Below are 10,340 nucleotides of genomic sequence, written 5' to 3'. Positions count from 1 at the left end.
AAATATTCCCACCTGGAGAGATCAAGCCCCTGAGATCTTTTAGGGTTTTGAATAACAATTACTCTTTACTATTCTTCTTAAGGGACTATTCTACCCATCTGAAGATATTCTTGTGAATATTAAAGCACAAAAAAAGATGGAAGAAGTACACAGAATCACTATACCAAAAAGATTTGACTGACACAGAATTTCATGAAACAACATATTATCAATAGGTAATGGTGATGAAGGTGGAAGTTTGAGCTGCTCTGAAGGAACTGGCAAAAAACAAGGCACCAGGAATTGATGGCGTAACAACTGACATATTTCAACAAACACACTCACCAGGTTGTGCCAAAAAAATCTGGAAGACAGCTACCTGGACAATTGACTGGAAGAGATCCAAATTTATTCCCGTTCCAAAAAAGAGTGATCTGATAAAGTGTGTAAATTACTGAACAATATCATTAATATCACACACAAGCAAGATTCTGAAGATTATGGAAAAACGACTAGAACTGCCAGATATATAGACTGAGTTTAGAGTTTACTGTCATGGCAGTAGGGACATTATAGCCAGTATTAGATGGATCTTAGTTGAAAGCAGAGAATACAGAGGAATATCTATCTCTGTTTCATTAACTATGCAAAGGCAGAAATTTAACTATGTGGATCACAACAAATGGTAGCTAACCTACAGAAGAATGGGAATCCCAGAGTGAATATAAAAAAAATAATAAAATTCCAAAACCAAGAGAAATCAGTGGTTGAATAAAGCATCCTCATCACGCCTGGAAAAGGAATAAATGTTTGGAGATAAGAAAGCAGTATTAATTAAATGCTTTAAACTTTCCAAAGCTTTATGAATTTAAGAGTTCTAAATATTTTTATCCAATTCTATCCAAATAAACTCTTATCAGAAAGTTTTCTGTAAACTTTCATTAAAATCACAATGGAAGGGGAGGGGGAGAGGGCAGGGGCAGGGGAGGAAAGGGTAAGGAAGGAAAAGTTATAGAAGTGCACTTTTATGGGGGGGGGGGCGATTGTGCCGTTGAGTCGCCTGCGACTCATAGCGACCCTATGTACAACAGCCCTAAACTCCGCTCTGTCCTGTGCCAATTGCACTGTCTCTGATACTCCCATCCCAATTATCCCAGTCACTGAATCAATCCACCTCATAGAGGGCCTTCCTCTCCTGTGCCGTCCCTCCACCCTCCCAAGCATGATGTCTCTCTCTAAGGACCGGTCTCTCCTCACTACATGTCCAAAGTAAGTTAGATGGAGCCTCAGAATCCTTGCCTCCAAGGAGCCACCCGGTTTAACCCTCTCCAGGACAAATCTATTTGTTTTCCTAGCAGTCCATGGTATTCTCAGTACTCTTCTCCAGCACCACAGCTCAAAGGCATCAGTTCTCCTTCTATCCTCCTTGGTCATTGTCCAACTCTCTGATGCATAACAGGTGATTGCGAAGACCATGGCCTGTATCAGACGCACCTTAGTCTCCAGAGAGACACCACTGCTCTTCAGCACTTTGGAGAGGTCCCTAACAGCAGACTTTCCCATGGCAATGCGCCTTTTAATTTCCTGGCTGCTGGTGCCAAGACTGTTGACTATGGAGCCAAGCAAACTAAAGCTGTGTACAATCTCAATCTCTTCACCATCCATCCTGATGCTGCCGATTGGGCCAGTGGTGAGAATCTTTGTCTTCTTGACATTGAGCCTCAATCCATATTGTAGGCGGGGGGGGGGGGGGGGGGGGGGGCGAAAGCTTGACAAAAATAATAAATCCAAGGAGTTGTTCTATTCCTTCTCTCCCCATAGGGATGTAGCCTGAGCATATACCTTGATAGACAAAAAAAAATCAAATCTTACTCTTAAAAGACTAGAGAGTAAGAATTCTGAAACTGACAATAGCTTAACATTACACACACACATCCCCTCCCAAAAAAACCTCCAACACACTGTTGCCCAAACACCCAAGCTCAAATCTACGTCCATCAAGTCAATTCCATCTCAATGCTTTAAAAAGATAAATGAAACTAAAGCATTTGAATCAACTCAGTGTTAGCTGTTCTTTGGTTTACAGCCACTGGACTCCAGCTCATCTAAGCTATCTATAATCCAATTCAAACACAGAAGAATTTATGTAATGTTAAGCTTTGCGACCCTATGAACGAACAGCCTGAGCACTGTTGGTACATAGAGTTTCCGGAGGCCAGCCATTTCAGAAGTGGACGCCATTCCTGCTTCCAGGCTTGTTTCAGTCCAGAAGCTCCAGCCAACACTGTCCACCGTGGGTACACATTACCACGATTGACACATCACTGTCACAGTCTTCAGCATCACAACAACCACTAGTTACCTCTGTACAGCAACGCACAGACCAGTGCTATACCACCTAGAAGAAAGTTTGAAAGGAAAACAATTTGAACCTGGCCGAGGGCCGCAGATGAAAATCACCCACCTTCAGCTTGGTAGCATAACTTCCTTTCCACTAGGCCAACATAGCTCTCTCTTTACATTATACATTTCAATGTTATGTCAAGGCAGACCAACAACTGCAGGAGACTGCACACACACACCCCCTAAAATACTTTATTGCACTTAAAACAAAGACTTTAAAATTAAGGTTAATGAGTCTCCATCTAAGAGGTAAAACTCTACTAGCATTTTGTCTGAGTAATGTTCTTTTTTTCGTTAGCTCAACAAAATACTTAGTTACTAATTATCTTGTATTTTGTGAAGCTAACAAAGCTTTGCAAATTTCTTGTTTTTAAAATGTATTTAAGTGTTAAAAATGCACACCTTTATTAGAAAAAATACTTAAAATGTAAATCTACCTGCTGTGTTTAACATTACAATCTGAAAGCATCATGCACAGTGAATTCATCTAAATATGTGTATTCTGAGACAGGAAGTCAATATTTTACACATTATCCACAGAAAATATCAAGTCCCATTTATTCACCATCATTTTTATTTTACTTATCATATTTATTCCATTTATTCACTATCATAATCAAAAGTAATATATTTAGCCAAACTTTTTGAAAAGAATTCTCTTTGTCAATTCTGTTAATACACTAATAATCATTCAAAATTAATGCTCATTAAAACTTAAAGCTTTTGTTAATATTTTATGACAACTTTTACAACAATTTGCTAAGAAACTTAAGAACCTGGATTGAAAATTTCAAGGCAGGCCCCAACTATCATGGGTCCTCAAAAACATTCCAACGCTAGACACTACTCTATTTTTTCAGAGATTTTTTTTTTTTATTTTACACTGATAAGATAATTTGTAATGAAGCTAGTTAATATCTACACAAGTTTTCTTTATCAATCAAAGGGATTATGCTTAATGGAAAGAAGTATTTAAGTTTCATTTCTGGATCATTATTTACCAAAACCCCATATATTTGGTTACCTTTAAATGAAGCTGTAAGTGTAACTACAGACTAAGAGGCTCTGCTAAACCAAACTACAGAAAAAAATATTAGGACAATAAAATAAGCAAATAAGAAAAAAAATTTAAGAATAAAATTAAAGACTTCAGTCATTTCAAATTTCCTTTTCAAATTGCAACAACACAACTAGGTGTCAAAACTACAGCTTTCAGCTAGAAAAAAAATTATCTAATGGTCGCAAAACCTATTGCACACCCTCCAAGTTTCATGATCCCAACTAAGAAGAAAGCATACAAATATTATTTCAATCAGATTTTAGTCAGGAAATACAAAATGATGCAGAAACTCCCAGTCTTTGTTCAAATGCTTATAGATGGGTAACTAATTGTGCTACAGGTTGATAAAGCATTTACAAGGGGTTTCTGAATGCTGCTTCCAAGCACAGAAAATATACAAATATTCTATTTATAAATAATCTGGATATTTGTTATTAAACACCATGGAGTAACACACCCCAAAGGACAGGCCTATTTATCGCCACTATCTATTTCCATGTTTACCTCTCCTCCCTCCTCCAATCTCCCCCTCACTTTCTCCTCCCACCCTGTCCCGCCATCTTGGGCTGATAGAAGCAGCCATTACTTAACTAAATGACAGTGCCAACAACTTTCAACTCAAACAGACTACAACCTGAATTTTCCCGGCATCCCGTTAAACACTTAGGAAATATGGCTCTTCCAAGAAGAAAACACATTTACAAAAAACTGCAGAATTTCTACGGCAGCAGGCCTCAAAATGTAAACAAGTCACCTAACTTCAGATAAAATACATTCTTGTCGAGATACATGTCAACAAGCTAATGCAATAACCACTCTAAAATACCTGCAACTTCACCCTGTGGGGAGCAGGAATATAATAAAACTCAAAACGTTTGGGTAGCTGTAGACATCACGAACTGTTTGCCTGAACAAAAAAAAAATAAAACACCCCAAGAAACTAATAAGCTGTAAATCGTAAAAATATTTCTTAATATTTACGATCTAAATCGCCACTTTGGGGATCACTGGCTTATGCCTAATAAGCTGTAATATTTGTCTACCCAGTTGAGGCCGGCCTCAAAGCGTTAACGCCTCGCTTCCTCAAGCTACGAGAGAGGGTGAGTTCCCAAGAGAAGGAGCAAAATATGTGGAGTAGGGGGAGAGTAGAAGCTGGAAATAATATTCTGGAAGGCCCTCGGGCATCCTTTGCGGCCACAATGAACCTCTGCCCGTCCGCAGGGCTAAGAGGCCCGGGTGAGCGGGGTAGCCTGGGAGACCGCATTCCCGCTCTGGCCCGAGGCTGCCTTACCTTGCCCAAAAGGGCCTTCGTCCTGGCGCCATCTTCATGAAAATTCACGAACCCGAAAAGTCGGCTGTGGGGAGAAACACATGCAGTTCGTTAACGCTCCGAGAACATCACCTGCCCGAGCCTGAGGGCCTAGCGCTGGAGGTGGCGACGGCGCAGACAGCGCCAAGCCTAGGTGCCCGCTCCGCCGCCGCCAAAGTCGAGATGCGCCCAGGTCCCTCAGAAGAGCGGCGCCAGCCCGTCCGGAGCCAGCCAAGCGGGTGATGGCAAATCGTACCTATCTAGCCCGCCGAGCACCTCCCTCTCTTCGGCTGTCAGACTGGGAGATTTCTCTTCGCTCTCGCCGCTCGCTTTTCCCGCCGCCATTTTCTTTTCCTCATCACCAAAAGCGACGGCGGCAGCAGCAAACGACACTCCGCAGGATTTCATGGAAATGCAGCGAATTTACAACTCCGAAGCAGAAACCTTCCCCCCCCCCAAAGCAAAGACCCACAACGATGCCCCCAATCTCCGCGCGGGACCAGCACACCAACTTTATCTGCCTCCTTCGCAACAGCGACGAAAAATCTCAACGCCGCAGCGGTGAAGGCAGCGGCAGAGGAGCCCCCGGGTCGGCAAAAGCGGCGACTCGATTGCAGGGTCACATCGCGGAGGCGGGCAGAGACAATCACGAGCGGGGACGGCGGGAATAGCCGGAGAGCGCGGGGCTAGGGCATAGACGGGTGATTCGTAAGAGACACAAACTTGCCCAACAGCAGCACAAAGTTGTAATTGTGTCACAGAGTGCCCCACGCTGCTATGACACCCTCCTCCCCACCGGTCACCGCCGCCAATCGGCGTACCGACTCGCCTCACGTGACCTTTGTTGACTTACGTCAGCCATGGCTCCACTCACCTTGCTATCTGGCTGGGCCCCGCCCATCGAGGCCACCAATGACCGAGCAGGACAAATGCCAACTCTAGTTGGTGGTTGGCTGCTGGGCTTGTCTGTCGGGAAAGGGTTGTCCCTAGGAAGGAGCAATATGTAGTTAGGTTGTGCTAGTTAATAGAGGCAGAGAATGGAGGGTGCGGGCAATGTCTCGTCGGACATGATGGACTCCGGAGGGGGTGGGGGGCGGTAGAGCAAAGGCGAGGTCCAGCACCCCTTGGCATGACCGCGGAGGCATTGGACAGGGATCCTAGTAGATGGCCCAGAAATCCCGCGCTTCGGGGAACTCGAATCCCACAAAACCTAATTAAGGGTAGTGTGGCCCGGAGGCGGCGCACGGCTCCAGATCTCCGCCTTTAGAAGATTCAGATTTTTGGCCTCCATGAGAAGCATGTTAAGGCACGCCGCGTGCCTCCGATTGCAGCCTCTTCCTTCATTCTCTCGAAAAGTGAAAAGGAAAAAGTCCCTTAACACCCCCTCCCAACCCCCGCCCCTACACCCTAGGCTGGAGGAAATCGAGAATTGCCTGCGTGGTCTTGCTTGCTGACCAAAGCTGACAACCTCAGGTCTGTTGGAACTTTAGGGCCAAATTTTCGTTTGCGTTTTATCAGTAATTCGGTATAGCATTCTAAGAGAAAGCAATGACGAAAAATTATTAAGCGGGATCTATAGTGTGTAAGTTTCTGTTGCTCACAGCTCTGTGGTCTTCCTGGAATAGTGGCATCTAACTTGTGAACGTCTAAGCGTTAATAGCCTCATCACTACTTGCCATTCAGAAATGCCTTTTCAGCTCTCACAGTATATAATACAACTCAGATAGCACGACTTTCTTGTTTTTACAAACTCTGGTATAAATGAAAATAATTAGTTCATTGACTATGCAAAGGCATTTGACCGTGTGGACGACAACAAATTGTGGTAACTGAGAAGACTGGGAATCCCAGAACACTTGATCTTGGACCAGGAGGCAGTCAGAACAGAGCAAGGAAAGACTGGAAAGGGTATACGCCAGGAATTTGTCCTACCTTCATACCTTTTCAATCTATATGCATAACAGATTATCAAGGAGGCTAGGTTCTTGAGGAGAAAAGTGGCATCATGAGTGGAGGAAGACTCATCAACAATCCGTGTTATGCAGATGACACAACCCTGCTTGCTGAAACAGGAGGACCTGAAGCACTTGCTGCAGAAGGTCAAGTTCGAAAACAAAGATTCTCACCACTGGGCCGATTGGCAGTATCATGATGGATGGTGAAGAGATAGAGATTATAAACAGCTTTAGTTTGCTTGGCTCCACAGTCAACACTGGCACCAACAGCCAGGAAATGAAAAGACATATTGCATTGGGGAAAGTCGTCTGTCAGAGACCTCTCCAGAGTACTGAAGTGCAGTGATGTCAGTCTGGAGACTAAGGTGTGCCACATGCAGGCCATGGTCTTTGCAATCACTTGCTATGCATCAGAGAGCTGGACAATGACTAGGGATGTTAGAAGGATAATTGATGCCTTTGAGCTGCGGTGTTGGAGAAGAGTATTGACTATACCATGGACTACTAAGAATGAACAGGTTCAACCTGGAGAAGGTTAAACCAGGCTGCTCTTTGGAGGCAAGCATTTTAAAGCTTTGTCTGACGTACTTTGGACATATTGTAAGCAGGGACCAGTCTTTGGAGAGGAACATTATGCTTGGGAGGGTGGAGGGACAGCACAGGAGAGGAAGACCCTCAATGAGATGGATTGATTCAGTGACTGGGGTAATGGTGATAAGTGTGTCAGAGACAATAAGATTGGCACAGGATAGAGCAGAGTTTAGTGCTTTTGTACATAGGGTCGCTGTGAGTCACAGGCAACTGGCAGCTTACCACACCCATGTTTACACCCATGTTTATTGCGGCTTTGTTCACAATAAAGAGTTGGAAACATTTTGTCGGTCAACAAAGGAATGGATAGAGAAGCTGTGGTATATTCACACAATATGCTTCACTGAAAAACAAGGAGCTCATGAAATACAAAATGGGTGACCCTAGACATTATGCTGAGTGAAATATCTTAGTCACAAAAAGACAAATATTGCATAATGCCACTGTTACAAGAGGACTGACATAGGGGTTGGGGGGAGACTGAGAAGGAGGGGATAAATTATACTGCATTGAAACAGATGAGAGAGAAGTGTTTAAAAGGGATATATGGTTAGGCATTATTGTCATGACAGGAGTCCAGAAGGAAGGCAGTATAATGGAGTGGACTTGGGGGGAGGGATTGTATAACAATGAAAGAATGTTACTTTTCAAAGAGAAGAGTGAATTGAGGGGAAGAGGTGGGCAGGGAGAAAAGTGCAACAATGAATGGAAATCCAAAGTCTGTAAACTTTCATTAAAATTAATAAGAAATAAAATAAATGGGAAAAAGACAGCTTACATATTTCTCATAGTGGATCTGTGTTTATAAATATGACTTTTTCTATATTTTCAATAATATATTCCTACCTATAACCAGTAAGAACTTTCTATAAACTTAAATTCAAAATGAGTGCTGATTCAGTAAACCCTAACTATATTCAGTGAAAAGCTGTGGAAATAACTAGACTAACTGTAGTTTTATACAGATTATATTTCATATTTAATTACTTGCTTTGAAACACTTTTATGTCATACTCAATCTCTTTACGTTTTACATTCTTTATCTCACATTCTCACTCATGCAGTCAAAACCAACTCAGCTGGCACTCTTCATGATAGATGGAGAAGAGATTGAGATTGTAAACAATTTCAGCTTGTTCAATTCCACAATCAACACGCTTAGCACCAGCAGTCAGGAAATCAAAAACACAATTACATTAGGAAAATCTGCTGTCAGGGATCTCTCCAGAGTGCTAAGGAGTAATTATGTCAGTCTAGAGACTAAGGTGCATCCAATCCAGGCCATGGTCTTCACAATTACTTGCTATGCACCAGTGAACTGGACAATGACCAAGGGTGATAGAAGAATTGATGGCTTTGAGTTGTGCTGAAGAAGAACATTGAGCATACCATGAACTGTCAAAAAAACAAACAGGTCTGTCCTGGAGACAGTTGTTCCTTGGAGACAAGGATTTTGAAGTTGTGTCTCATATACTTAGAGCATGTTGCCAAGAGGGACCAGTCTTTGGAGAAGGGGACAGCACAGGAGAGGAAGACCCCAAATGAGATGGATTGACACAATAACTGGGATAATAAGCATAAGTGTATCAGAGACAAAGAGACAACAACAAATCACACATCAACACATTATCTAGAAGAATGGGGATAGTTATGTTAAAGACAGTGAGATTGGCTCAGGATAGGGCATAATTCAAAACTCAACAACACATGTTGCTATTATGTGTGGTCGAGTCACCTGTGGCTCATAAAGACCCTATGTATGACAGCTCTGAATCCTGCCCTGTCCTGAGCCAGTCTCACTTACTCAAAGGACTGGTCCCTCCTGGCCACATGCCCAACAATTATGAGACAGAGATTCAAAATTCTAGCCTCCAAGGAGAAACATTTTTTTTCACCGTCTCCAAGACAGACCTATTTGTTCTCTTGATGGTCCATAGTATGTTCAAAACTCTTCTCCAGTTCTTCTTCACCACAAACCCAAAAGCATTACTTCTTCATCTGTCTTCCTTAGTCATTGTCCAGCTCTCTGATGCATAACAAGTAATTGTGAAGACCATGACCTGGATCAGGTGCACCTTAGTCTCTAAACTGATATTGTTGCTTCTCAGTACTCTGGAGAGGTCCCTGACAGCAGATCCTCCCAGTATAATTTATCTTTTGATTTCCTGACTGCTGGTGTCAAGAGTGTTGATTGTGGAACAAAGTAACCTGAAATTGCTAACAATCTCAGTCTATTCTCCTTCCATCATGGTACTGCCAATTGGCCCAGTGATGAGAATCTTTGTCTTCTTGGTGTTGAACTTTAATCCATATTGAAGTCTATAGTCCTTGACCTTGCAGCAAACACTTCAGGTCCTCCTCAGTTTCAGCAAATAAGGTTGTATCATCTGCATAATGTTGGTTGTTAAGGAGTCTACCTTAAATCCTGATGCCACATTCCTCCTCAGTACATAACAACAACAAAAAACACAGAAGACTGACCATCTTTCTCCCATGGAGCAGTTGATTGATTAGAACTGCCAGCCCTTGGGTTGACAGCACAACTGTCTACCCACTAGGCACCGCACCATTTTTTATGTTTATTTTTTTTTTTTTTTTTTTTTTTTTTTTGAGCATACAGGGCTGACTATTCAGAAAACTCACTGGATGGTCAACTGTGAGTCAGTTCCAATCTGTAGTACACAACTAAATAGTAAAGCAGCAGAGTTGCACTGAGTTGGGGTGATTGTTGGTGTTAGACCTGGGTATGAATACTTGCTTTTCCACAGGATATATAACTTGGGAAATTTACCTATCTTGTAAGCCAATGAGTCGCCTATGACTCGACGGCACTGAACAACAATAACATCAACATAGAGAGTGATCATTTGGCCCAGTGGACAGAAAGTGATGCTACCAAGCCAAAGGCCTGTCTTTCATTGTTTTTGTTCATTCTTCTAGGTCGTATAGCCCTGGTGTGTCCACTTGCCATACAGCAGTAACTTGTGGTCACTGTGAAGCTGAACACTGTGACACTGATGTGTCAAATGTGTTAATGGTTACC

At 42.6% G+C, this 10,340-nt stretch overlaps 1 protein-coding gene across 1 annotated transcript in view; it reads right to left on the bottom strand.

The window, feature by feature from the left end:
- Window positions 1–5,168, bottom strand: part of LOC102859961 (lysine-specific demethylase 6A-like) — a 230,183-nt gene extending 225,015 nt beyond the window's left edge. The window contains 2 exon segments of the mRNA XM_006902075.1: window positions 4,734–4,797; window positions 5,008–5,168. Of these exon segments, the coding sequence (XP_006902137.1) occupies window positions 4,734–4,797; window positions 5,008–5,159 (216 nt within the window). The 5' untranslated portion in view covers window positions 5,160–5,168.
- Window positions 5,169–10,340: the final 5,172 nt, after the last annotated feature.

The sequence above is a fragment of the Elephantulus edwardii genome, unplaced genomic scaffold, assembly GCF_000299155.1.
Source record: "Elephantulus edwardii isolate Elephantulus edwardi_28Jun2011 unplaced genomic scaffold, EleEdw1.0 scaffold00365, whole genome shotgun sequence".
Classification (NCBI taxonomy): domain Eukaryota; kingdom Metazoa; phylum Chordata; class Mammalia; order Macroscelidea; family Macroscelididae; genus Elephantulus; species Elephantulus edwardii.
This window is presented reverse-complemented; position numbering and strand designations above follow the sequence as displayed.